The 24,943-nt window shown below is 44.4% G+C and overlaps 1 protein-coding gene across 2 annotated transcripts in view; it reads left to right on the top strand.

Moving 5' to 3' along the window:
• Positions 1-17,957, top strand: part of commd10 (COMM domain containing 10) — a 45,944-nt gene extending 27,987 nt beyond the window's left edge. For both annotated transcript variants that reach the window (XM_076019486.1, XM_076019485.1), the window contains 2 exons: positions 17,192-17,251; positions 17,522-17,957. In XM_076019486.1, the coding sequence (XP_075875601.1) occupies positions 17,192-17,251; positions 17,522-17,560 (99 nt within the window). In that variant the 3' untranslated portion in view covers positions 17,561-17,957. The remainder of the gene's footprint in view (positions 1-17,191; positions 17,252-17,521) is intronic.
• Positions 17,958-24,943: the final 6,986 nt, after the last annotated feature.

The following is a 24,943-nucleotide window of genomic DNA, read 5'->3' as shown; positions in this document are numbered from 1 at the left end:
ATATGGATGTGTTTAAGTTTAATTGTGTAATATCAAACATTAGAAAGATACGAAAGAGGCAACTGGTGTGAACTGCATCTTCATTTTTAAAATTAATTTTTACTCTCAGTTGTGATGAGAAAATATTTTTGTCTCTCTTTTTAAAAGGGAGTAAAGAAAAAAAGCATTCAGGGCATTTGTTTTCTAAGTTGATGACCGATGTAGCACAACAAGTTAGGATTGTTGATATTAAAAGGGTTTAAAAAGGAAAATACAAAGAAAAGCCCAGGCTTCAGTCTCATCCTTTTTTCCAAAGTTTAAGTAGAAAGAAAAAAAAAAAAAATCAATAATATTACAATGTCATAATTATACACTATAAGGACCTCAAATAAAAATAAATAAACAGAATTATATTCAGATTTTTATCTTTTCCTCAACATAGTCTCCATTAGTGCCTTCACTCCTAACTCTAGGCTGAGAAAGGTAATATCTGCCACTCATTTTCTGTATGTTAATGAAACGCTAATCTGTTTCTGAGCGAGTGCCTTAATGAGGGCGACGTGCCCCTCTCTCAGCCGGCTAGCTCCCGTTAAGCTACCATTATGGAAATAGCTCGGTAGCGCCAATCGTCTGGGGAGCAGGGCTGAAATGTATTCCTTATTTCCTCTTCTGAAGCTTTCTTCTCCCGTCTTAACAAGGCAGGCTGCTCCTGTGAGGGAGAACGCGGGAGATAAACAAACATCGTAATGACGAGCACGGGGAGAGGCTTCGCACACTTTTGAGCACTGGCCGTTTTTGGATTGTGGCTGTTGGTTGGGCTAAATAGGCCACGTAGGAAAGACGGTCGGAGGCAGACAATGTAGCGTGTTCTGAAACCGGTTTCATAGAATTAGACTGCTCTATTATGACTTGTGCACGGGCTGTGTTTTTCATTCAGGTGCAGCGAGAGGCATTTCACAACCTCTGACAGAGTTTCTCCTAATTATGTGTGCTGTGGAATTGAATTAGCAGAGATTATTGACATTATTTTCTGCCAAATTAGTGAATCCCAGTGATCCTGTCACATGGTTCTATCCCCGATGCCTGCCGATGACGATAATTCCCGACTGAAAGAAGAGAAACAGCCCCAACCAGATTAAAAGTGGGAACAGATGCTGCTTGGAGCTAAACGCTAAACACGTTTCAAAGACTCGTATCAAAGGGTATTATGGGTTTATTCATTTTACATGTATCTAGGCCAGCCGAGCCCCTGCCACTCCCACGGACCACATACATGATGGGTGGAGTGGTGGGTGACTCTGAAATGGATTAAAGTATTCTACTTGCTCCACTCTTGGAATGAAATTTATTTTGGGGGCTGCCTTTGTCCACGTCCCTCAGTTTGTTCTCCCAACTCCCGACACTGTAATGGCATCCTCCCACTTCCTTTGTGTATTATATTCAAAGTCTGTCATTTAGTGAGTCACTTTGTTGATGAAACATTGAAATGGAGGTCAGGTACGAACAGGCCCCCATGCAGTTGCTCTGTAACACATAAGGATGTTGAGAGATGAGATTAAGAAGGCACTGAGCTGACTTTCATGTCTGCAGCAACCGTGAATCAATGCGTAGTTTTGTGAATCTCCCAGCAACAATCACCCCAGGAGCTAAACGGCAGTGGTAGAGGCTTAAAATGTGCAAGGTTTTTTTTTTTTTTTTGGGGGGGGGGGGGAGGAACAAGTAAAATTGGAGTTAAAGTGTGTGAAATGTAAGTAGGAGGCACATGGGGGAGAAGTGTGTCGTAAAATTTGTGCGCTGCACTGCCAGCATTGCTCAAATTCAGTAAAGGGGATGAATTCTCGGGACCCCTCTCAGGATGATGAAAAGATCTGAGAGTCTCGTCTCAGATGAGTCTTTAAGCCTGTGCTTAGATTTAAAGGGTCTGCCGAGGCTTTTGTTGCAAGTGTTTTAAGTTCATTTATCAATGAAATAGTCACGAGCCACACTGGTTTCCAACATTAAGGCCGTCAAGCTGGGCTCGTTGGCGGACGGGTTTGATGTTGGCGGAGCTTAACGTTTGCGTTTCAGAGGTTGTCAGTAATACATGGACTAGGTATGCACTTTAAAGGGCGGATCATAAGTTTGTTGTATTGTACGCGCCGAAACATGACAGTGTATTTGCTACAGCGAAGATAGAATCGTGTCCTTGTATACGTGGCGGTTTGGGGGCACTTTTGATGTGAGATGTCGAGTTAACGGAGCACTTTTCGAGATGACGAAAGTGCCCCAGATTCGCTTTTTCAAAAATGCGTCAGCTGTTTTGTAAAGCGTCATGATGTGTGTCGGTCTTCTCAGACATGAATCGTGTCTGCTATACTCACTGGATCAGCAATAAAGAACGCTACTTCTGAAAAGAGTTGACTTGCGTCACTCCAAATGTAAAACCCCCAAGACCGTTCATCATTCGCTCTTAAATGTTTCACACAACTGAGAGTTTGCCAGGTTCTCGACAAGTTGCTCTTTCCTCAACTCGAGTGCAATTTCTGGTTTTTGGCATACGCACAGTCGGCGCTTCTCAGACTTATCAAAAGATGACCTGAGCTTCATACCTTTCCCTTCCTGTGCATGATTTACTCGCTCCAAATAGTGCAGCGACAGGGGAAAGACTCCCCCGACATGCCCCCGTAAAGTTTGCAACCCCTGAGACTTGTGAAAAGAGAGACTTTCTTGACAGAGCAATAAAGTATCTGTGAATATTTCTTGTAATCTCACTACAGACAAGTGCTTTTTTATCCAAGACCTTAAATCATGCCAGGATTTCCAGATAAAATGCACACAAATTAAAGTTGGATGGCCGTTAGTGTCTTCAGGGACTTGACTAGTTGACAAGGGTGAATGGCAGTGGATCAAATCGTGAGAAGAAGTGCTTTTTTCCCTTGCGTTTTGGCTTGGACATCCAGAGACGGCACAGAGCCACAAAGGAACCAGCAGCCCCAGCATATGGCAGATGACGCATTGCAGACATGCCAAGCAAAGGGGCCTGATCCCAACCAGACTTAGTTTCTGTTCAGCACTGGCCACAGTAAGGGGAGCAGTGCACGGAAGGGGCTGAAAAGCTGTCATATTTCCCAAGGGAGGTAACGGAGGGATTCCTATATGGCGGAAAAATAAAGTGGCTCCTCCTAACTCAGAGAAGAATTAGTCAGAGAGCAATTTGTAAGCAAAAGTTCAGAAGTGTCACAGGCGCTTGCAAAAAAACGAACCATCGGGGCCTTTGAACCTAAAAGAAATGAGTTGTTTGCTCGCATGCTTGTTTTTTTGTGGGTGCATGAAAGTGTTTTCAATTAAGTCTTGGCGGCTGAGGGTTCTAAGGTTAGCGAGGGGGATGAGGCGATAGTGCTATAGTTCCTCTTGTCGTCAGTTGGCTCGCAGACGCCACTGATGTGCACATATGGGGACCGTGCTGCCTTTCAAGTACCGCAAAATGCAGACACCCTGCAAGATGTACATCAGATGGGCCTTAAATTGTAGCCTGGGACTCACCCTGACATTTAAATCCCGAAACCCACGCGTACAGGCAATGGTTATGTTTTTTTTTCTACTGACTTTGGCGGTTTGTATGCTACGCTGTTCTATGGAAACCAGAAGAAACTCACGGTTTCCTAACCAGTGACAGATAGCTCGCATTTATTTTCAATTTGAAAACACACTCTCTCTCCCCGCAAACTATAGCTTTGAGCCACCTAAGGAAATGCTGGAAGACATTTTCACTTGCTTTTCAGTTGGGATAATTTGCTGTGACAGAATTGCTTCGCTACTGATGCATACCAAACATCCAAAACAACAACCAATGAAGAAGTCCTATCGGAGAGGCAATCCTGCAGAAAATGAAAACAAATTATTCACGGTGTAAATTCAAGAGCTGGGATAACAAAATGTTAAATAGAGGTATGTCCTTTCTATGTCTTAACTCCCTCAGCGTTTAAATGAATGGGAAAAGATTAGGATTGCACTCAGTAGAAAGTCCATGGGTGTGTTTTCATCTTGCTCCAGCGCCGTGACTCCCAACACTGCATGCTTGCATCGGTTGTGAGGAGGTGTTTGGGGACAATCTACAGTGGATCTCTGTGTGCATCCTCGGTTGGTTCCTGTCAGTGTGGCTAAGTGAGCGGCCCACTGGGTGCAAACAGAACCGGCTTTGTGTTGATGTCCTGCTGCCCTACTGTCGACTGTACTGAATGGGCTCCGAGGAGCGAGGCGTGTGAAAATCCCACTCTTGCCCACCTGGGGACCTTCAGCTCTGCGTGCTAGCTTGTGGGTGTGTGTGTGTTCATTTGTTAGGTTGAGGAGTGTGAAAAAAGACTCCTCACATTGAAACAAATGTCTGTGCTCTAGGGCAGTACATTTTTTCTGCTCTTTTATTTCATGAACCAGGGAAACCGTGTTACCTGATGACTGAGCCCAAGCAGAGGCCATTCTGTTTTCTCAGCTTCATTGGGGATGACTGTTTGTCTTTGTCTCTGCAGTGTTTCCCTTGCATTGAACTCGACAGCTATTGTACGCCTTGGGATATTTCACAGCACATGGCTGAGGCTGGCTGCACCTTTAACAGTTTTCCAAGCAATTTCAAAGTCACATGACCACATTTACATTATGAAGCTGGAACACTTGAGCTGGGGTTTTGATGAAGTTCTCACTCGCTCCTTTAATGGCTGTTAACCAGTGTATGGTGGTCGTACAACTGAAATTTGACAGTTTTGTGGGAGTATTTGTATTTCTCTTTGCATTTCAAGCAGTTTAAAGCCTTCTCTTCGTACGCAGGCTCGCCTGAATATATTTTTGGCCGTTTCCATAATATTGACACCAGCCTGAGCATTTCTACAGAAAGATTAAAGTTAAAGTAGATCAAATAACTTGTTAATTAGTTGTAGTCTTGTAAAAGCTGACCCTTCAGCGTTATTAGTGACTGTAAACACAGTGTTTTGCTGACAAATTGACAAGGTAATTATCAGCCATTAGTATTTTATCAAGCTATTCACCTGTACAGCATTGATGTGTCTTTGTTTTACTGATTTCTTTGTATATTTGCACCAACAGTACCCATTCACATGCATTATCTTCAAGTGGTCGGTCTGCAAATCCCCACAGTAGTTTTAAATCACTGAAGTGATTATACGTCCATTCCAGTAGCATCTCTGCTGGAAAGAAAACTTTGAGATCTCGCAAGTAACACAAATGCTCTTTAAAAGTTTAAGGGCATTTCTTGGTACTCTGAAATTTTCAGCAAAAGGAGCACAGGGGGAACCTGCCAGTCAAGCAAGGTTCCCAAAGCCTTTACTGTCGGTAAAAGAGACATGGGGCCATCTGTTTGACTGGACACTGGCTGTGCAGGGGCTTCTGCTGTCACTATTGCAGATGCAGAAGCACTTCCTAAGGACCTCTCTGCTGCGAATGCAGACTTAGATTTAGTGAATCTTTTGTGGCTGAGGCGTGACTTCAGGAAGTCAAACCACCAGGAAAAGCAAACTGCAGATAACTCCACGCATAATTATTATGTAGCATACAAACCGCGCTTGACAGACTGGAGTATAAATTCTGAACACTGATTGCAGACACATTTGGAAAACTGAGGATGTGATAGCACAGGAAAGAGGTTTTGGTAAATTGCACAGTCCAAGTTTTTTTTCTTTTCTTTCGCTAGAAGCAAAACTCGATGGTAGAATGTTCCCTCTCCATGAAGGATTGGCAAGGTGACAGCTGACCGCAGTGTTTTATTAATATTGGTTAATCAGTAACACGTTTCACTACAAACATATTTCCACATGTTTGACTGCAATCCTGTGTGCTGACTGCCTCCTGTCTCGAAAACATTGCTTCATTTCCTATTAACATCTCTGTCCCCCGTCAGCATGGAACGTTTTCAGACGTGAGGTTTTGTCATTAGGACTCAGTTAATTGCTGTAACAGACTGATCAGTGTTCCAGACACTGGTTCTGCAAAGACTTCCTTCCTTTTATGTGTCCTCTTCTCCCCTCCTGGTGTGTCACATCATCATCACTCCTTTGTGCTGAGGTGTGTCTCACTCCGTGACATGTGGAGATTCGGGGGGAAGGATGTGGGAGCAACACGGTCCGGTGGAAGCCCAGTTCTGCTCCCATTGTCCCGAACCACAACACAGGATGCGGTAGATTCTAATTAGGGAGGTTGACAGACAATAGGACCGCAAACAAATCATGGATGGACACGCACACAACTCACGCTGCTCGGAATGGACAGCGGTGACCTCATCCACGTTGGACAAAACCAATAGGCAAAATAGCAGTTGCCCTGTTTAGCCCAACACTGAGGATGTCATTTGTTTAGTCCCAGAAGTTCCTCCTGCTGCGAACACTGATGAGTGAGTGTGTTGTGTGTTGGGTTTACTGGTCGTGCCGGGTCACACACCTCGGATGTCCTTGAACTGTAGTTTTTGACTTCTGATTCTGCAAATCTGACCATTGTCGTTCAAAGGCAAGAATCAAAAAAAACCCCGCAAAGACTCAGTGGGTCAATATCCTGTTGTATGGAAAAATGTCAAAATCCAATAATATTGGTTACACTGACACGTCATCATGGGTGTGGTGCGGTCACAAGACACAAGGCCACAGGCGCCAGTGATTCTACCGAGTTGCCCCGGTCGTGTTTATTATGTGCAACCTTCCACAAACAATTCTGAGGCCAACTGATACATATGGCAGTACAGTAGAAATGCAAGTGCAACTGTTCAAATGAGTCCACCAAATTAATTCTAAAATATATAGGCCGCCAGTGTTCTCTGTTCTCTCTGAGCATTAAGATTGTTTTTGTTTCCCCCCCCCCCCAATATTCCTGTGGGTGTATGTTGCATTTGGGCCAGAAAAGATAAAAGGAAAAAGGTGTTGTGTTTTTTTTTTATTTTTTTTTTTTTAAATGTGTGGTGTCTGTGTACAAAGACAATCAAAATCCACTATTAATTTGTTTTTGTTCCGAGAAAATCTTCTTAAGTGGCTCAGCCGGTAATAAGATGTAGCCAAACAACACCCCCTCCCTCTCCTTCTCGCCGAGCTTTCTGTCTGGATGTCTTTGTTTTTGCCCAAGCTGCTGCACAGATGTAGACATATGCCCTGCTCCTCATTTAATTGCTCCTCTGTGTCCGTGTTAAGAAGCAGAGAGAGACGGAGATCCAGCAAGGCTGTGGGCAAAGGATGTGTCTCAGTTCCAGGCCGCTGCCAAGTTCCGCATGGACAGCGATGGGCTGTTTGTGTCAGAGCATGCAAACCAGTGCTGGTGTGAACCTACGGAGTTGAGGGGATTGAACAGATCGGGAAAGGGGTGATGAATCTTGGCAGGTTAGAGGTGACCACGGTGGCGACTTTATCGTTGACATATATTGGCTATAACATAGTTCACTGACGGGAGAAAACTGAAGGAAAGTCATTTGCAAGCAAGCGGATTAGTTGAGGCTATCAAAATAAAACAAGGTTGCACATATAAAAAAAATAAATTATCGATCAAGCCCGGTGAATTATAATATACATGTGAATAATAAAATATAAAATACTTCATATATATGTATACACGCACATCTTTAAATATGTGTGTGGTTTACTTGGGTGTTTAGCATGGCCTTGACTGCTCCGTATTTCTCTTTGTGTGTGTGTTTAAGTGTTTGTGTGTGTGTTTGTTTGTGTCCCAGCATGCTTTCAAGAACTCATCCTGTCAGGTCCGGAACCTCCCAGCATCTGCTTTTGAAAAAAAAAAAACAAACAAAGCAAAAGCCCGCCTTGTTTATTGTTTTGCTGGCCTTAATTTTCCCAGCCGCACCCGTCGGTAGCAGCGTTCCCTGCACCTCTCGCCGCTCATGTTTATTCCCTTTGGCTTTCACAACTGATCGAATGAGAGCATGATCAAAATCCCTTGTAGTGAAAGGAAGAGAAGAACATTTTAGATATTCAGACTGACGGAATGTGCTAAGTGATTCATTACAAGAGTGGAAATGAGAGAAATTGGCTGAAATGTTATTGGCCCATTTCTTTATTCTTTTTTTAGTGAGCCCCCTGGAGAAGGCTTTCCGTGATATTGTATTTTCTTGATGAATTTTGTAAGATGACTTCATGTGTGCGCCTGTGCGGAAATGCAAATGCGTGCCCACGTCGGTTTGATATAAATACCAGGCATGATTGACAGCACCAAGTGTTTGGCTTTGACAGCCCCTATTTGTTGCAGTCGACAGGCTTTTATTGAATGGCTGATGTTGTGAGGTTCCGTCTCTGTCACTGTGTGACGGCTGCAGGGTACTGCTCTGAATGCTAGATGCTCGTCCGCGGTAGCCTTTCTTCTTTTTATTTTTCCCCTGGCCAATTCAAAGTACAGAGCATGCGTGTCTCCTGACGGGCTCACAGGGTCATGAGAAGATTAAACATGCCTGTTTATTAACAATTTAGTTCTTTCTGCTCTTGTTGGCAGGTGTATTAGTGCTTCGGCTGCAGTGTTTGCTGAGTAATTCTGGGAAAGCGACACAGGGGAGGAGGTGAATATGGCAGTGGAGGTGAAAAAGAAGCTTTCTATGCATTGAAAACTTGTTTTCAGAGCCCAGTTTATTGTGCAATTGGCCGAGGCTATTATTGCAAATTGATTCCAATGGAGTTAATTGCAGAGTAATAGTTGTCTGGGTATATATTGTTAATGTAACTCTCACTGCAAAGATTGAAAATTGTCGATTGACTTGTCGTGAGGTTAGTAGCGTTGGATTGCCGCGGTTGTTGTTAATTACCAATTAGTACAAATGAAACTGACTCTCGTACTGTCATTTTCAATCCATCCATTCGTTTCCTATCACGGCTTCTCCTGCACCGTGGCTCATGGGTGTTGCTGGAGGCTAGCGCAGCTGTCTTGGGTGGAGGGTGGGGTTACACCCTGTACAAGTTGCCAGGTTATCACAGGGCCGCCACACATAGTGACATCGACACTCATATTCACACCTGAGGGCCAATTTAGAGGTGCAAGTAGGGCAGATGTGCGCGTCTTTGGAAGGGTCTGTGGGAGGAAGCCAGAGAGCCCGGAAAGAACCCACGCACGCTGCTGTTCCTGCAAGTTGAAAGAAGATTTGTCCTCGTGGCAGCCATGTGTTGTCTCAATCCAGACAAGGAACTCCCGCCTGTGTTGCACCTGCTGAGCAGAAGTCTGTGATCAAGAAGCCTCCGCAGTCGTTTTAAAGGGAACGAGTGAGTGAATTGTCTACGAAGAAGAGCCATCGAGTGGAAAAGCTCTGCGGAGAAACTCCCTAAAGATTGTCTACAGCATGATGAAAGACTCGCTCGAACAGGGTGTGTGTGTGTGTGTGTGTGTGTGTGTGTGTGTGTGTGCGTGTGCGTGTGCGTGTGCGTGTGCGTGTGCGCGTGCGCGTGCGCGTGTGTGTGTGTGTGTGTGTGTGGACTGTTTTTGCCACCCATGTGCATGTGGAAGACAACATCACCATGAAAATGTTGCGTGACCCCATGCCCTGCTGGAGGAATTCCATCGCTTCTGAAGAGCAAAGGATGATTGTGAATAAAAAACATGTGCCCATAATGTATATAATACACACACACACACACACCACCATATCTGTGAGATGGCTGACAGAACGCACTCCACACGCATTGCGAGACGTGATGGTTTTATTAGCCAGTGTCACTTTGAACTTCTTGGCAGTCGTCGCCGTCCCTTCGGATGCATTTTTCTAACCTCCTGTTGTTTATTAGACGCCGTTCCTCGTGCGTTGTTTGATATATTAGCTCTCCCGGCGATGAGGTTGAACGCCGCTAATCAAAAGCGGCACGTGTGTTCAAGCCAATTTGCCTCTCGTCGTCTCAGGACCCGCCTCCAGCTCCCTCTCCGGTCCCCTCGTCCTCCTCTGCAGTCGGCCTCCGGCAGGTGGCTTCAAAGTGACGATGCGGCGGCAGTGCCGACGAGGCTCAGACAGATGGACGAACAGGCATAAAAGAGGTGACGGCGCACCTGTTGCGCCGGAGCGCAGAAGAAAGGAGAAAAAAAAACAAACACCTTTATTTAGACCTTTTAAGGTTGCGCCGAAAACACAGCTGCCTCGGTCACTGGCGACAGACGGCCGAGCTGCTAGCTAGTTAAACTAGCGGTCCTGAGATTTACATTGTGCGTCAACAGGGGCCGCTTTTCGATTTTAAAGTGCACATGTCAATCTGTGTGTTTTGAAGTTTGTTTTGTTTTTCTTTTTTTTTTTGCCCTGCGCGATTCACGCCTGGATGAGGTAACTCCCGCCGGTTCTTTAGCCAACAGTCGGCGTCGTGTGTGAGATGTTTTTTCATCCTCCCCCACAAATGCGTTTCAACACAGGGACGGAGAGGAGGAAAGGCAGACAGGTTGACAGACGTGTGGGTACCGCGAGCTAAGCGGCAAAAGACAAATGACGTATTGACTGTGGTTAATGCGACTGGCAGAGGAGGGAGGCTGCACCAACCGCAGAGAACCATAAAGAGCCAATCATTAACACACCTGTTTCCACAATCCTGAAAAAAAAAACTAAAGTGGGCGTGTGCAAATGACCGAAAAGCGTCGAGTAAACAGCATTTTCTATTGTTGTGCTTTGCAACGGAAAGGGATTCGCATAAACACTTGCAGCTCGGCCGGCTCAATCACCCCGTCGCCCGTTTTCTTCTTTTTTCTCTTCACTGTCAAGAAAAAGTCAGCAGCCAGCTCCAACCAGGCAGAAAAAATTAAAAAATAAACCCAACAAACTCCAATTCCACAAGCTGTCAAAGAGCTCACAGTCACAGTGGACACATAATAAAGAAAACTCACTGTAGGTCCATAATGTACCTGGGTTTTTTCTTTTTTTTGGGGGCGGGGGGGCGGGGGTTCCTGCAGGTTTGACACGTCACAGCTGCCCTCTTCTGATTTAATGTCTTTCTGGTGTCACTCGAAAGGAATTTGCAAAGCGTTTCAGCAGGCCGGGCAAAAAGTTTGCTGCCCCTCTGCCCTTTTTTCTTCTTTTTCTTTTTTTCCCCCCCAAAGTCATTATATGATTGTCATTTCCAAGTTGAATTGCTTTTTGAGGTAGTCAAAAAATAATTTGACGAGTTGCAAAAATGAAAACCAAATCTGAGAATAGCTGCCAGTTTCCGGTGCCTGATGTAAAACATTTGTGTGATTCAGTGTTTGTTTGTTTTACTCATTATTTACTCATTTACTCAACTGTTGTTTAAAGGCCCAAGTCTAAGATTTGGCTTTTTTATATTGGTAAAAGCTTGACACACTGCCCATAGTTATATTAATTAAATGATATACTAACAGTACAACAAAAGTAATTTGGTTTCCCTACCATTAGAATGGTTTTCATATATATAAGAATATACATAGAGCAATAACGGTCTTGCTCCTAGTTACCTGCCATCTTGCACCTGACGGCTCCTTAAATACGAAACGCGCTGTCAATACCGGGCTTCTTTAAAAAAAAACGTACACACTGGACCTTTAAGCTGCAGGATTTCTTCTCAACTCTACATGCCACCTGCCAAAACACGCAACTGGATGGCTTGCTGTAGGTACAGTTATTCTAATCTTGTGCCCACAAGTCAGCGTAGTGCCATATTGTAATTATGCCGCACCTCCAGTTGTTCAGCTGAGACGGCAGCATGGACACAGCAGTCAGTGGTCAGCACTCTCCGTCGGGAAATTTTGGCTCAGCCGTAGCTCGACTGCAACAAAATGCGATGACGCGGCGCCTGCCAGTCAACCGCGTGTATCAGCGTATGATGGAAAAGTGCTGAGCGCTTGACAGGAAGTCTCATTGAGGAAAACTCATTTAAAGAAAAGGCAGGATTAAAGCGTTTAGGGTCCTGATGTAGCAGGCGGTGAATCAGACAAAGGCAATAATGATTTCTTCTTTCTTTTTTTTTTTTTTTTTTTTACTGTCGAACACAAAGGAAAATAGCTGGAAATTACTCATCTTTTATTGCTTCTTTTTTTTCTTTTAACACAGTAAGAATAAAAGCAGCTGTTCCATTTGCAAACGCTCATCAACACTTTGTCGTCTTCTTAGAAACGTGCAACACAAAGTGGGTGTTGGAACGTGTAATGGCACTTCCTGTTTGCCTCCGCCAGGCCAGGCCAGGCCAGATCGCCCAGTGGACACTCTCCACACTATTTAGTGTTGTCCTACTTCCTGTTTTGTCTTTGTGAAAGCATGGGTGGCTTTGTTGCAATGCTTTTGACACAGAAATGTCTGCATACAAGAATATTTCTTTCTGTCTGTAAATTATTAATAGTCTGGGTTCTCTTGATGCTCTCTGGTTGGGGGGGGGGGGGGGGGGGGGGGGCTTTTGGTTGCTTGTTCCAATCTGGCCCTTCTTGAGTTTCCTTATTCTTTTTTAATGATCTTCTTTTTCTTTTGTGTTCTTCATTTTGCTGGTGGTTTCATCATCATTCTTCATCGATTCAGGAGATACGACTGCTTCTCCTTTTCCGTGATTCCAATTTTTCCTGATTTTGTTCCGTGAGCGATAAGAAACTCTGGTTTGTCAGAAGCAGTCTCCAAAACGAGTTCCTCTCCCTTGACTCATGGTTCAAACCCAAACCTTTGTGTTCGGCACTGAAGCCAATTATTGATTAAAAAAAAAAAAAGCTTTTTGAGTCCTCTGTGTGGCGATGACTCCTCCTGGTGCTCCACAGTCCGAGGCAAAGTTGACTCCACAGACACCAGTAACTGCCTCAAGGGACAAACGCTGCTTGTTGAATGTTTCTTTTCGAATAGTTGCAATTCGCCGATTTTGTTCACAGAGAAGCAAATTGCTGTCTTGAAATGGAGGTGACTTTTCTTGTCCTTTGTGCCTGCAGACAACACAGCAAGTAGCTCTCCCAGCACCATTCCCTTTTTTCCCACCTTGTATTGAACAAAAATAAAATCATGTCATCTTGTTTTGCTGCGACTGACTTTAGGTTGTACCTTCAAAACAGGTCAGTCGTCGCTTTTTGGTTAATTGTTTGTGCATTAAGGGTTGCCAGTCAGCAGCTGGAGCACAGTTCAGCACAGTTTTTCAGTTTTAATTACCAGTGTTCTCCATTATGAATGTGCTTCTGCCTCGTATCATTCCTTGATGAGACGCCATTGCGTTTGTTTAATTTGAAATAATTAGTGGACTTGGATTTTTTTTTTTTTTTTTTATTCTGCAGTCTGTTGTCGCTTGTAGTATAATCAGTCGAGATGTTTGAGGCCAAAAGATTCCAAAAACAATTTCCAACTGAGAAGAAAAAAAACAAAGAATATTGTAGCTGACAGATATATCAAAATATTTAAAGGTATTTTTTAAGTAGCTCTAGTTTAGTGAGGCTGGCATGAATATTTAATAGCCTCAGTTATTAGATTTGCACGGGGAGAGATAACATTACATGCAGAGAAAATGCATGGTTGCCTCCTCCCTCCAATATCAGCCTGTTGTGGTAAACTCTGCAGTGGAGCACACGGTAGCGCCACACGCAAGTGAATTTATAATTATCTTCAAGGGATTGTCTTGTCTGTTTCCTGACACACATTACTTTGACGCCGAGGCAGATAAGAAGGGTGCGCCTGTGTGTGTGTGTGTGTGTGTGTGTGCGCGCGCTGTGTGCTTTCTTTCCTGTGGCGGCGTACTGCTAGTAAAAGGCTGCAACGATGTGGATGAAGCATCCTATCCCCATTAGTGTTAGCCCAGATCTGTCAGAGCCTCGTTGGGTTGCCGCCTGGCAACATCTAGGCCCCTAGGAACAATGGCATGGGCAACACACACACACACACACACACACACACAAACACACACACACACACAATTGCTGGTATTGCTATCTGTTGGAGAACTCTGCACTCGCCGCCATTCATTTTTGCATCCTTAAGTGCAGCCAGACTTTGAGATTAGCCTTCATTCATAGCTTTCCTCTCAACTGAAGCCTTCACTCTAAAACTCAGTGACGGCCTTGAGAGGAAAAGTGAAGACCGGCCAAAAACAAAACAAGCAAACGAACAAAAAAACAAATAAATTCCTGTCTGCAGAAATCTGTTGTATTTTGCAGGAAAGCGAGCACCAGCACGGAGGCACAAACACCTCCTCTGTTCACACGCGCACTCCGAGGTGTCTCTGACTATCATGTGCAATCGTGCCCAAAAGCTGCGGTTAAGGCCTTTGTGCGTTTCTCGCTTTTTACTACTCAGGTTGTTGGCCAAGACGAACACAGTGACCGCATGGTGATGCTCTATCCAATGCAAGTGTTTCACGCCACGAATTCTGTTGCAAATACTTCTCTTATTGTTAACTCGAATACACAATGCACCACCACATGGCTTGAAGTGGACGGAATATAAAGTGCTAACCCCCAATTTACACCAAAAGTGAACAGGCAAGGTAGTTTTGCGTGTATTCAAAGTAAAACAACAGTGAAACAAAACTCTTTTGCCCGTCCCAACTGTGTCTCAAGTATTGCTGTGTGTAAAAAAGAAAAATGATAATAAACCAGACTGCTGGTATCACACAAAATGCAGGTATTTAAAGTATACCTGCATTTTGTCCATGGTTTTACATTTAAAGTGGAATCTGCTTCATTATTTGACAGCTGAACTGAACAGTGTTGAAGCCGATGCATCACGTTAAAGTTTCACACTAAAATCCAGCACATTGTAAATTATGATGAAAATCAACCGTGTTGTCCAATCATTGACTTCCTGCCTGAATGATTCTACCTGCTGTGATTGACGCGGTCGCTCCGCATGAAGCTCGCGCCACTCCTGGTGTGAACTTGCACCCTGACTTTAATGCCCGCGGTCTGCTGCCGAGCCGTGAATGTGCCATAGACGCTTTTGGTGCAAATTGGGGACGAGCGTATTACAATGCGGCAGTCATGCCAGTCATGTCAACGCTGTAATGATGTGGTAATGTGGTATTAAAGAGTCTCTGGTGATACCTGCTACCAAGTGTTGCTCATTCAGCCACCGAGATCGATTTGCTTTAGTGCAGCTTCACTTACAATTACTCTCACATTCGGACCAACTTGTGAACCTTTTGTGACTGAACCCAAATTGCTGCTTGTCAAATTATCTTGCAAGTCGACTTCTTAGGAAAATGAGCTTTTTCACATTTTCGATACATCAGTGCAACAACATTCAGCGGCAGTTTCGTTTTGATCACAATTCACTGCCCTGTAATACTGCTAAAAAAAGAAGAAGAAAAATCTCTGTTTAGCTCTGCTTTGATTTGTGCTTTTTTTAAATGAATCTCCCTAAGTAACTAATTAATTAGTCGTTTTAACAGCCGTTTTTTTTTTTCTTCACCCTGGCGCTGTCTCTATATTCAAGGATGCCCTACTTTTTCCCCTGCGCCGCCGCCGCCGCGCTGAGTCCTTGACGGAGAAAACATTTTCCCTCTCCTATATTTGCCCGTTACGTTGCCTCTAATTAATTTCGCTGCCATTAATTCTTGGTGACACATGGCCTCCCTCCAACCCGCCACCCAGAGAAGCAGCCAACCAGCCAGACACTTCGATTGGAGCCCCAGAGCGCCGCTCGGTCTCGAACGTCGGGGAGGGGAGCTGCAGACAGCGGGATGCAGTCAGACGAGCCCCTTGTGGTTTTAATGTCTGTGTTTGTTGTGTGTGTGGTTTTTTTTGTACTGCGTGTCTGTCTTTTGCCCGTCTTTGTTTTTTCTCCCTCTCTCTCTCCCTCTCTGGTGTCCATGCGTTGCTATTATCAACAAAAGAATAGCTGAAAGGCTGCTGCTCTGACTCAGTGCTATCCAGGACGTATTTCGCACGTCTGAGCTGTTTTGTTCTGCGGTGGTTTATGAAATGCTTTTGTCGTTGCTTGTTCGCTATTAGGGGATGAGTAAGCCCAGCGGTCACTGGGTCTTTGTTGTTTGTCTGCGAAAACTCTTGTTCCTCCGTGACTCGAAAAACGGATCCGGTTGCCATTGTGCTCCTGACTGTAATTCTCCCACATGCACACGGCAAGTCATTATTTCATGAAAGGGGCTTTTGATTTATGAAGCTCTAATTTAATGAAATGAAACAAATATTGAAATGGAATTTTACAAGAGGAGGTATTTATATTGGTAATGCTGCGGTTATTAGCCCAAGCATTTTTAGTCGTCGTGTACGCTGCGCTTGTTAAATCTAAGCTCCTGAAAAAACAGGAAACTTTAGATTTGCCAGAAAGTTAAATTGAGGTTGTTGTATTCACCCATCACTCACTTAATGAGGTCCACCTTCTTTCCACCGAGTACCTGTACCAATATACCTTTTTATACAGGTACATTTATGTCAGACCGTTTCAAGGTTGGATATTTTATATCCTCCCACATGGTATAAATTAGTTGTAAAAAATAAGAAAAAACAGTCAAACTGAAAACATGACGGCGCTGTGCAGACTCTAGTTGGAACCAGTGGTTACTCGAGTTCCTGTTGCTCTCCTACGGTCTCCAACCAGTCTGCCCATTCTGACCTCTGACCCCTGACATCGACGAGGCACCTTCCTCCACACAGCTGCCAATCGCTGGATGTTTTCTTCTTTTGGGCTGATTTTCTGTAAACCCTCCAGACGGTTGCAACAGCTCGTCTGGCACCAGCAGCAACGTCGGCGAAGTCCACAGTCGCTGCGATCCCCCTTCCTTCCATTCATTCTGACGCTGGCTTTGAACTTCAGCAAGCCCGACTGCATTGAGTTGCTGCCGTCTGATTGGCTGATTACCGCCTTGATAAGCGATTGAATATATTGAAAATTGAATTGTGGAATAAATTGTCAGGCGTCTGCATTTGTTCCCGAGTTATGCTTATCACACTTATTGAACGGTGCAGCACATCGAGGAGCCTCCGGACTCTGAGTTTGGAGAACGTACAGAATTTCCCCCCTCAGTGTTTTGTCAGCGGCAAACGATGCAGCCTTGTGCGCCGCAGACAGCCGAGGCTGATGGAGTTTGCGGACGTTGGACTCGGCTCTCGGTGTATTTTTAAACGCTGTGATGGATGAGACCCAGAGAATACTGCATTCTTGCTGGAGAGCAGTAAAAATTAATGAAGGTTCTTTTTTTATAGAAGGCTCACAACCGGGGACATCTTAGTCATGGCATTACTCATGTGCTCCTGCTGCTGTGTCTTGAGCGGCGGCCCTGGATCATCTCAAACACTCTCTTTGTTGTTCTGACCGTCTTCCTTCCTTTCTTTATTTCCTCCCCTCTACCAGGCTCAGGAGAACGTCTTCGTTGAATTCGACCACCAGGAGCTGCTTGAGTTCTACAACAAGGTGGGTTTAGAAGTGTAGAGCGCTCGCCAGCGTGCATGGCCGAGCTCATCTGCTCTGTACGCACTTTGTGTGTCTTTTTTGTCTTTCCCATGTGTTGTTTCTCCCTGCCTGCTCGACGCTGTCTGACAAATCTCCTCCTGCTTTAAAACAGTTTGCCACCTCTGAGGCTCTTTCATTTCTCCGCGCTCCTTTCAGTGTCTTCAAAAATGTATGAGAGTGCGCAGCACGTCTTTGTGCGCCACGTCTCAGCCCCGATTTTCTCTTTTTCAGCTGGAAATCATGCAAGGCCAGTTGGATTCCTTGACTTGATGCGCGGCGCTCGCTGCGTATGTGCCACCCTACCACTACTCCCCCACAACACACACATACTTCTTCACTTCACCTCTTGTCAGATGATGATGTGTTAAAAATTGACTGTCTTTGTCTATATTAAAAGTCCATTTTAGCCACAGTTTGCGTCCTTAATTGAGTTTTCTCATGGTCTAGTTTTTTTTTCACTCAGTTTGTTTCATTGATTACTCTCCGTGTTGTTTTCCGACAATTTGTTAAAAATGGCCACGCGGCTGACAGCTGTGAAACGGAAACTGTATTTAACGTGTCAAGCGTCAACCTGTCACAGTAGAGCTCAATTAAATGTATTTTGTGACTTGAAAAGTGAAATTCTGGGTTCTGTGTGATTGCAATAAAACCTGAAGTGGAGGTGAAATCCGTCCAAGCTGTTGTTATTCATTGAAGGCTCATTATTTTTCATTAAGACCAACCTGGACTGCTGGTTTAACAGATGGGAGTTCTGGGAGGCATAGTGGACCTCAGTGTGTGTGTGTGTGTGTGTGTGTGTGTGTGTGTGTGTGTGTGTGTGTGTGCATCTGTCCTCACTCTCCTTCACTCTGCAGACAAAATTGAAGTGAGTGAATCCGAGTGGTTTGACTTTTGCTCTTTCTCTTTTTGTAAAGAAATAATAATAAAAAATTACTTCTGTGAAAAGAAACTAATAAAAAAAAAAGGAGCAGGAGAAAACATATTTGACTGGGACAGATTTGTTGTGATGGCAACAGTTGGTTTTTGTTTTTTTTTTCTGCATCAGCTATAAAATTCTTCTTTATTCTTTTAGGGCCATTCACAACCTCACCTTTCTGATCTCCTCCAGATTGCCTCCCCCTCTCGCCTCCCTCCACCCTCTCTGTAACCGCCCACCGCCTCAGCACCATGGGGAGCAGAGCTTTCAGCCGCTCCACTCCCCAACTCTGGAACTCACTTCCTCAGTTCAAATCCAGACTCAAAACCTTTCTGCTCAAAACTCCACTGTTCGATTTTTTTTTTAACTCTATTTTATTAATCATTATTATTTATTCTTACCGTGTGTATTTGTTTGTAAAATGTCCTCGAGTGTCAGAAAGTTGCTTATAAATAAAATCTATTATTATTATTACTGTTAATAGATAGTCAGTGGTTGCAGCAGTAGGTGTTCACATCGACTGATGTTAGAGGTCAAGTGTCCAGTACAGTCGAGCCACTTCTGTCCGTTGACCCCGATGACTCTTCAGTTGGTTTACTGTTGTTTCTAAAAGTTTGCAGACGCCTCTCCCACCGCTGCAGGCTCCTGCACTTCTTGTGTCAGACCTCGTTTGGTTGGCAGGCTGCGGTTTCAGTGTAATTGGCTTACAGTGAGTATGTAAAAACAAACCCTGGCAGACAGCAACGCCGCCACTTCCACCTTGTTAAATGAACAAATTCTCGTCTCCACTATGGGAACTTTGCCTGCAGCTGGCGGCCTTCCGAAGTTGGCCACGCGCGTACGTCGCTGCGGTTAAAAGCAGGAAAGACACTTCAAGCTCAATTTCTTCCTATTCCTTAAATAAAAACAAGCTGTTAAAGTGTGTTGAAAGAGATAGTAGCGCACGTTCAGAAAATGAAACAAAAAAGCAAAGTCACGTGCAATAGATATGCAACTAGGTTCAAACCTTGTGTGCCTACCTTTACGATGTGTTTCGGTGTTTGTTTTTTTTTGCTGTCTAGGATTTTTTTTTGTTGTCACTTTTCAGTTTTTGGCACCGTGTGAACGCGCTGCAGCCAGAGGGAGCGTTGCGTTCCTCAGTATGGAGAACAGATGGCAAGGCCGGGCCGTGATGGCTGGCTGGAAGAAAGGAAGAGGGGGTAGAGCAAAAAGAAAGAGAGAAAGAAAGGAGAAAAACAAACTTGCACACTGAGACCCACTCCAGCGCACGTGATCCCAGTGAGAGTGTGTGCGTGTCACAAAAGTGTGTGCTCGATTGTTGCGTTGTGTCACTGTGTGTGTGTTCCTGTCGGCACCGCTCGCACGCTCTGGCGTGAGAGATGACGAGCTAAGCTTGAGTTCAGCTGGACACGATGCGGACGTGCAAACTGTGGCGCTGTGCTTTTCCAGCTTTAATAAGCCTCTGATGGAGACGCCCGGTGGTCTGGCTGTGGACCCCGCAGGGCTGACGGAGGCCGACTGTGGACGGTAGAACGCTCACATTCTCACACCTCCTAAAAAACAAACAAACAAACAAACCAGGTGACTTCTTGGTGTTTGATGACCAGGGCGTGCCCGGGTGGCGATGACGAGACTTGTGACTTCAGTGAGAAGGAACAAGGAGGCACGTAAGTAGGTTTAGTCCCACACTCGGTAGTCTGCAGCGAAGAAAAAACTCCTGCGATCTTAAGCAAAAGAACCACTTCAGAACTGTGCGTACTTTAACAAATACAAGCACTTGACCCACTTGACATCCACCATGAGAATGTTCCATTGTGAAGTTTTAATAGCGTGTGAACCTGAGAAAAAATACAATATTGATAGTGAAATAATTTATGCAACTTTAGCTCTCAAAGTGGTTTTTTTTTGTTGTTTTTTTATAGCCTTCTAGACAGAAGCATCCTGCTTTGTCTTCCCAAAGGCTAATAAAAAACACAGCTACAGATACAATCAGGCACCGCATTGCTAATTCACTGCAGACAAAGACTTCTTGATGAGAAGTTGCCTTGCTGTATCAGAAGCACTTCACCACGTACATCGGCGAGTGAGCCCATCACTCTTCAGCCTTTGAAGGGTGAAGATACACAGTATGTACTCAAGATACATAGTCCGCTTCTGCTGAAGCCGCCACATCCAATCTCAGGCTGGATGACCTCTACAAGTGCTGCACAGCAGCTTTAAAAGCAAACGGCGTCATGCTATTTGTATGAAAATAAGTGCTTTGCTGACTTCTCTGGCCGACTGTGTGAGATTTAGTGGCACATATAGTTGAAGATACATTTGCAATAGTTTGAAGTGATGCTTCGGGGCCACTGCTATGTGTGCTTACAAATGTTTATGTTTTGGATTTAGATTAGATATATTTAAATTGATCATATTATTTTGTAGTAAGTGTGGCGAACAAAGTTAATGAAGAAGATCTGTGTCCATTGTATTGATTATCTAAAGGTGTTTTTTTTTTTACACATATATAAATGATGTATATTACTTTCTGTTTCCGATGGTCTAAACTCCTAAACTGTGACTGTGTGAACAATCCTCTCTGTTCTCTGTCACATAGCTGCTTAGGTTGTTGGATAATAGACTTATTAGTTAACAACAACAAAAAAAGTTATGTCATGCTAAGCAGGAACTCTGATAAGTTGCACCTGGCCCCGCTGCTTATAGCACTGCAGCAGCAGCAGCAATGTTGTCAACTAGCAGCCAGAGTTTCCTGCTCCCCCACTGATGCATCACCCCCTGGCAGCGGGATATTATGTGACTCACAGAGCCAAGTTGAAAGAACTCAAAGTGAGTTGTTAATGGCTTTTGCAACAATGACGTCGGGTTTGGATTCTGTCAAAAGTCGAATCCCGGTCAGCTTTTCACTGCAGAGCTGCCTCGTGTTATTCACAAAGCCCACCTCACCCTCCCACCCCAGACGAAAATGAGCAAAGGGATGAAATGAGGCTTTTTTCCTGCAGTTCTCCCACAGCAGGATCACACTAAGAGCTTTTTAAGCTGTCCGTCATTGAAAAATTAAATTTGGGGGGAAAAGTAAGAAAAAAATAAATACGATCATCATCATTTTTGGTGGTGACTTACCATTTTGACAGTCATCACCTCCACATGAGAACAATGAGAGAATCAATGAATGACAGCCAAGCAGGAGTCACGACAAGAGTAATGAGCTTCACGCGTCGCACCAGTCCACCTTCAAGAGAAACGGCTCGCTACTATGAACACGCGGGTCAGGAGCGGCCCAACAACAGCAAAGAGGTTGTCACAATAAATAGAATTTTTGTAAGTGAGAATCCTTTTCTTTTGCACGCTATTGCGTCTTATGTGGTCCAGGTTATTAAAATTTTTATTACTGTGCTCCCTGGCAGTAAGAGGGTCCAATATAATAACAGAATGAAAATGTGTCCAATCTTGCGAAGAGGACTCGGTGTTGCACACGTTTCCGAGGCTCCCAGTTTCTCCTTTTTTTCCCCGCAGAAACACATCTCGCACTCCGATTAAAGAAATGGTTGAAGTAATGTGCGGTTATGTTTTGTAGCGGCTCATTGTTTCTCACTTTTACCAGGCGCAGTCAAAGCCCAAAGACAAAGGAAGCAAGAACTATTTTTTTTGTATGTTTTGGCGCAAGGCCACTGCAGTATGTGCCGCCTTTGCATGCATGCATGGTAGCAAAGTAGCAGCTTGTCAGACAGATTTTACTGACAGACCTCTGCTGGCATAACCGAATCCTCAATCTAAGCGATGTGCTTCTCATTTATAGATGTGAAACTGGCATGTGGCATTTTGAAATAGAAAAAATGGGGAAAACAGAGAAGGCCTCTGCTGATCCGAGCTACTTCTTGGCGCGCGTTAAGGTTTGATGTTGCAAAATGTGAGAGCCGCTCTAAAACTGACAGCTCTAATAAAATGTTTTTTGAGGCCATGATGGAGCTGAAGCCTTTTTCAGACGCTAAGCGGTATTTTAGAGTGGATAAACACAATGTACCTGCTACTCACATAACCACTCATCCGAATTTTCTATTACTTTGTCTGCATCGCCACACTGACACACGTCTTTAGTGGTACAGCAGTGACAAATTGGAAAGGCGTGGCCAACGTACACATATATACAGTGCATGTACATCCAGTACATATCCTATTATTATGTCACAAGGCGCAAAAAAGAGAAATACATTTTTGAAATAATGCAAAAAGGTCTCAGAATGTGCGAAATATACTTTGCTAATGTTTTGTCACAGTATGTGTGATTATTGTTAAAATATATTGGTAAGGTTCATTTTTATTTACCTCGTAATTTTAACGGGAGGCTGTAAACAAATAGTTCCATACTTTCTCCTTCAGGAAGTCCAGGATATAAAAATAAACATTGGTGACATGAGACTTTCATTTTTCCTTTCAAAAGTTATGGGTGCTTTGCTAAATATCTGCCCCCCCAACCTCCCTTTCAAACTGAATTATCCAATTACTCAAACATGTTTTTTTTGTTGTTTTTTTTGTAGTCACAGAACAATCCCCCGACACCCAACCAGCTACATCAAAAGAAGCAAGTAAACAGGTTGGCAGTGAAGCGAGTTAGCAGTGGGGACACCGCTAACTGTGCTATGCATCATTGATGGAGGAGATGAAAGTTTGCTCTGCAGCCTTTGTAACTTGCCTTTTTAAAAAATGATTTGTTGCGTTGTCCCCGCAGTTGTTCGCTCAGCTCCCTCTGTGACGCCGTCTCACACTGTGACTGCTGTCACTCAGCTGTGGGCCTCATGTGCCGGGCCTCAAACAAGAACCCTAAAGATAGTGACATGTCTGAACTGTCAAAAGGAGTTTTAGATTGTCCCATCAGTGCAATTAAAAAACAAAAAGATAAGCCTCTGCATTTGACATACTTAGTTGATTTTAAGTGAAGGATGTTGCTTCAGTTTGGAATGTGGCCCTTGAATTATTCCTTCACTGTGTCTCAGAAACTCAGCAGCTAGTTGGAAATATGCACAAAATGTAGATAGTATTTCATTAATGGAACTGTAGCATTCTGTAAAGTCGAACGCTCAAATATAAAGATTTCCACAAGATATTATTATTGTGAAATATTATTATTTGTCTTTTACGAAATCATGTCACATGTTAAGAAAAAGATGTCAGCGCTGGTTGCAAGAGGACTGTCCTCAGGAATGCAGTGGCACGATGGCCCAGTGCCAAGCTGGCCACCACCCACTACCACTTCACAACCAAGTGTCACTCTAATTCAAGTCACAGCTGAAGAGGGAGGGAGAGGTCTTGTCCAGTGGTCCAATGTAGGGTGGTGGTGGTGGTGGTGGGGGTATGAAAAGGCTGAGATGCCAGAACAGAAGCAGGAAGTAGCTGTCAGCGAGGTCACTTCCCAAATTCAATGAAAGAACAGAGCGTTTCTAGGAAAAAGCCTTGTCCTTTGTTTCTTCTGACTGATGCACAACAGAGTACTGCTTTAGATTTGGGGAAATAGGTGCGGGTGAACCGAAGCCGCCACTGAGTCGAAGTGAAATCCACCTTATGTTTGTCTTTTAACTCCACACATCTTGTGGTTTTGTAGAGGTGGAAGAATAAAATGACCTGGGTATATTGCACTTCCTGCACCCATGCAGACGCGTTATCTAAGTCCACTCGCGCTACCCTTGGTTTATCTAAGTGAGCCCCTTAACATGCTGGACACTCTGCCTCCACTGTCTCCACTCCACCAGTGGAAGAGGGCCCAGGAGTTAGAGGCCAGTGTAGCACATTTCACACGCGGAACAAAAAAACAACAACACAATATCATTTTAATTCCACTCACACACAGTCTTCATATGTGAGCGTGGGCAGGCATGAATGCAAGCAGCATCTTGGCGTAATGATATATGACCCTGTTTTGACAACGCTGTGGACTATAAAGTGTTTGGATCGAACCCCCCCCCCCTTGGTCTTTTCCCTGCTTGTTTCCAGCAGATTTGTTCCATCAGATATTCCCTGTGTCTCTCCATTTGTTTGCCTGCCAAATGACCACCCCGCTGTTCCTCCGAGTTTGTCATCACGCTTCATACTGAGCTCTTGTGCATATTTCTCCTCCTTTCTTATCGGCTTCTCTCTTGTAGGCTTGTGTCTGGCTGTAGGGCACAGATGCATAAAAAGTTCCACTCCTTTGTCCCGCATGGTAATCACACCATTCAAAGTATTCTTTGTTTTGTTTTTTTTTGTTGGTGGGGCGAGGGGGGCCAAGAATAAATCAGAAAAAAAAAAGTTGTTTACTTTGCACACAAGCTGATGATCCCGAACCAACTTCCTCCACCAACTTTCCAACTTCCACTATCTTCTCCACCCAGCCTGGAGACCCACTTGACCCAGCAGCCTGCGGTCTCTGCACAGATAAAGACTCTTTGCCCCGAGCTCCTGAAAGCCTCTTTCCCCATCCTGTATCTTCAGGTCCATAGTGATCCTCTGGGCTGGAGTTATTATAAGTCCTTCTGCCTGCTGCTGTCCACCTCAGCCTCTTCTCCATGCCGCACTGGCTGGAATCTTTGAAAGTTTTATCTCTGTGGTTGAGTTTAGCCGGATGTGGCGGCAGCCCCCGTCTGACCCGAGATGCCACCGGATGAGACATAAGAGATGAGCTGGTGTCGCAAATCTGTTTCACCAAATAACAAACCATGTCACCAGCATCAGTCACCATCGCATGCAGCGAAAGGCCTGCTTCT

The sequence above is a fragment of the Nelusetta ayraudi genome, unplaced genomic scaffold (genome assembly GCF_046127955.1).
Source record: "Nelusetta ayraudi isolate G7.1 ecotype Tasmania unplaced genomic scaffold, CSIRO-AGI_Nayr_v1 ptg000010l, whole genome shotgun sequence".
In the NCBI taxonomy this organism is placed as follows: Eukaryota; Metazoa; Chordata; class Actinopteri; order Tetraodontiformes; family Monacanthidae; genus Nelusetta; species Nelusetta ayraudi.
The sequence above is the reverse complement of the archived record's forward strand: the minus strand, read 5'-3'. Positions and strand labels throughout refer to the sequence as shown.